The sequence below is a fragment of the Saccostrea cucullata genome, unplaced genomic scaffold (genome assembly GCF_032062105.1).
Source record: "Saccostrea cucullata isolate Sc308-1 unplaced genomic scaffold, CSIRO_AGI_Scuc_v1 ctg11867, whole genome shotgun sequence".
NCBI lineage: Eukaryota > Metazoa > Mollusca > Bivalvia > Ostreida > Ostreidae > Saccostrea > Saccostrea cuccullata.
Genome location: NW_026921536.1, coordinates 17,239 through 18,953, shown reverse-complemented (window position 1 = coordinate 18,953; position 1,715 = coordinate 17,239). Strand labels below are relative to the sequence as shown.

General features: G+C 34.3%; 1 protein-coding gene across 1 annotated transcript; it reads right to left on the bottom strand.

Moving 5' to 3' along the window:
• Positions 1 to 8: 8 nt before the first annotated feature.
• On the bottom strand, positions 9 to 642 carry LOC134260226 (type-2 ice-structuring protein-like; the record flags this gene model as incomplete). Its single annotated transcript, XM_062742808.1, has 3 exons — positions 518 to 642; positions 263 to 415; positions 9 to 163 (listed from the first exon to the last, which is right to left on the bottom strand). Coding segments are annotated over exons 1-3 (348 nt in total), but the record flags the coding sequence as incomplete, so codon positions are not given.
• Positions 643 to 1,715: the final 1,073 nt, after the last annotated feature.

Below are 1,715 nucleotides of genomic sequence, written 5' to 3'. Positions count from 1 at the left end.
AAAAAAACAAATGATATTGATATTTTCCATGGAAAATTTATAAAAAAGAAATTACGTGGAGCCCAATGTTTCTGGTTCATCTGAGTACCATCTACCCATGTCCAGTTTCCAGAGGGTGAATTCATACCTCCAATGAAGTAGGTCAAATTTTCATTTAGATTCCCTGGAAAAAGATCTCTTACAATAATTCTAACTCTTCACTACAAACATAATTATGCTGATTCATCTGTACGTTTTTTGTAGATAATGGATTTGTACTCACTGAGTGTACAGTTTTCACTGATGACGGTGGCTAGAGCTCCTCCTGCTTCTTCACATTCCCCGGCAGCCTTCTTCCAATTGCCCCATTTCTCCTCAAACAGATATGATTGTTCATTCTCTGAACAGGGATTCCATAAGCAGAAGATTTTGGAAACTTAAACAATAAAAGACTAATTAATTAATGAATCAAATTCACAGAGCTAGATAGTACCAAAAGAAAAGAGATAAAAAAGGTAAAGTTTATGAAAATACATACCTAGGAAACAGAATGAAAACGCAAGTATGATTTTAAACATGCTATCGTGATGAACAGACACAAATAAGGAAGTAGCGGGGCTAGAATGGATTGTTTCTTTTTCACGTTATGACTAAGGAGAGAAATATACGCACATATAATTCATATATTGTCCTTTTTTTTACATTTAAAAGTTGTTGTTTTCTAAGCAATGCGCATATCTTTTTATTATATCATGTAAATAATTTCTTTCATATCCAATAGCAATAAAACATATTTACGTTGAGCTTTCAAAGCAGTACATTTAGCAGTAGAACTTCTCTCTCTCTCTCTCCCCCCCTCTCTCTCTCTCTCTCTCTCTCTCTCTCTCTCTCTCTCTCTCTGTGGGATCAATTTTACTCAAAATGTATGTAATAGAAGTTTTAGATTTTTTTTTAAAAAAAAAGCTTATTTTCTTCTTTTTTATAGTTCAGTGAAAATAAATTTGGATTTTTATCTTAATATAAAAAATGAAAAAAAAAAACAACTTTATGTTGTCAATTGTCCCTCGCTCATTTTTTTTTTCACTTTTCAGCTATTTATCCAAAAACTCAAAACACCAGTGACGGACCTGGGATTACATCAGAGAGACAAAATATGTGTATTATGTAAAAATACTAATGAACTGTATAACAGAACATTTATCAAAGACCTATATATAATAAACAAATGCTAAGTATTTAAGTTTAATGTTTTATTCGAGTTGGCAGGTATTGTCCAAGGGGTTACACAACAGTGGGGCACCCGGGAAAAATAACCCCCCAACATCAACATAAGTTGTGCCCTCCCTGAGGGGAAAAGTGCCCCGGGGGGTTTACCTCATTCGTGCTACGGACACATTTCAACACAAATTGTCTTTTAATTATATTATTTTGCTTTAGATTTACTTTATAAAAATTTTTTCAAAGTCAACATCACATATATCAACATCAATCATCACTTATATCAACATCAACCACAAAAAGTCAACAAAATCAACAGTTCAATGGTTAAATTAAGGTGACGATTTGCCAATACGACCACTGTGAAGTATAGCTACTGTCTTTTCCCGAACTCCTTGAAATCATGGATAAATCCCCAAGTTGACGCCTGTCATGCATGGTATTAGGTCGAGATCATTCCAAAGGTCCTAGAAAACGGAAATAGCGGGCAATCCCGATCAGCACCGTCAGTCCCCCAA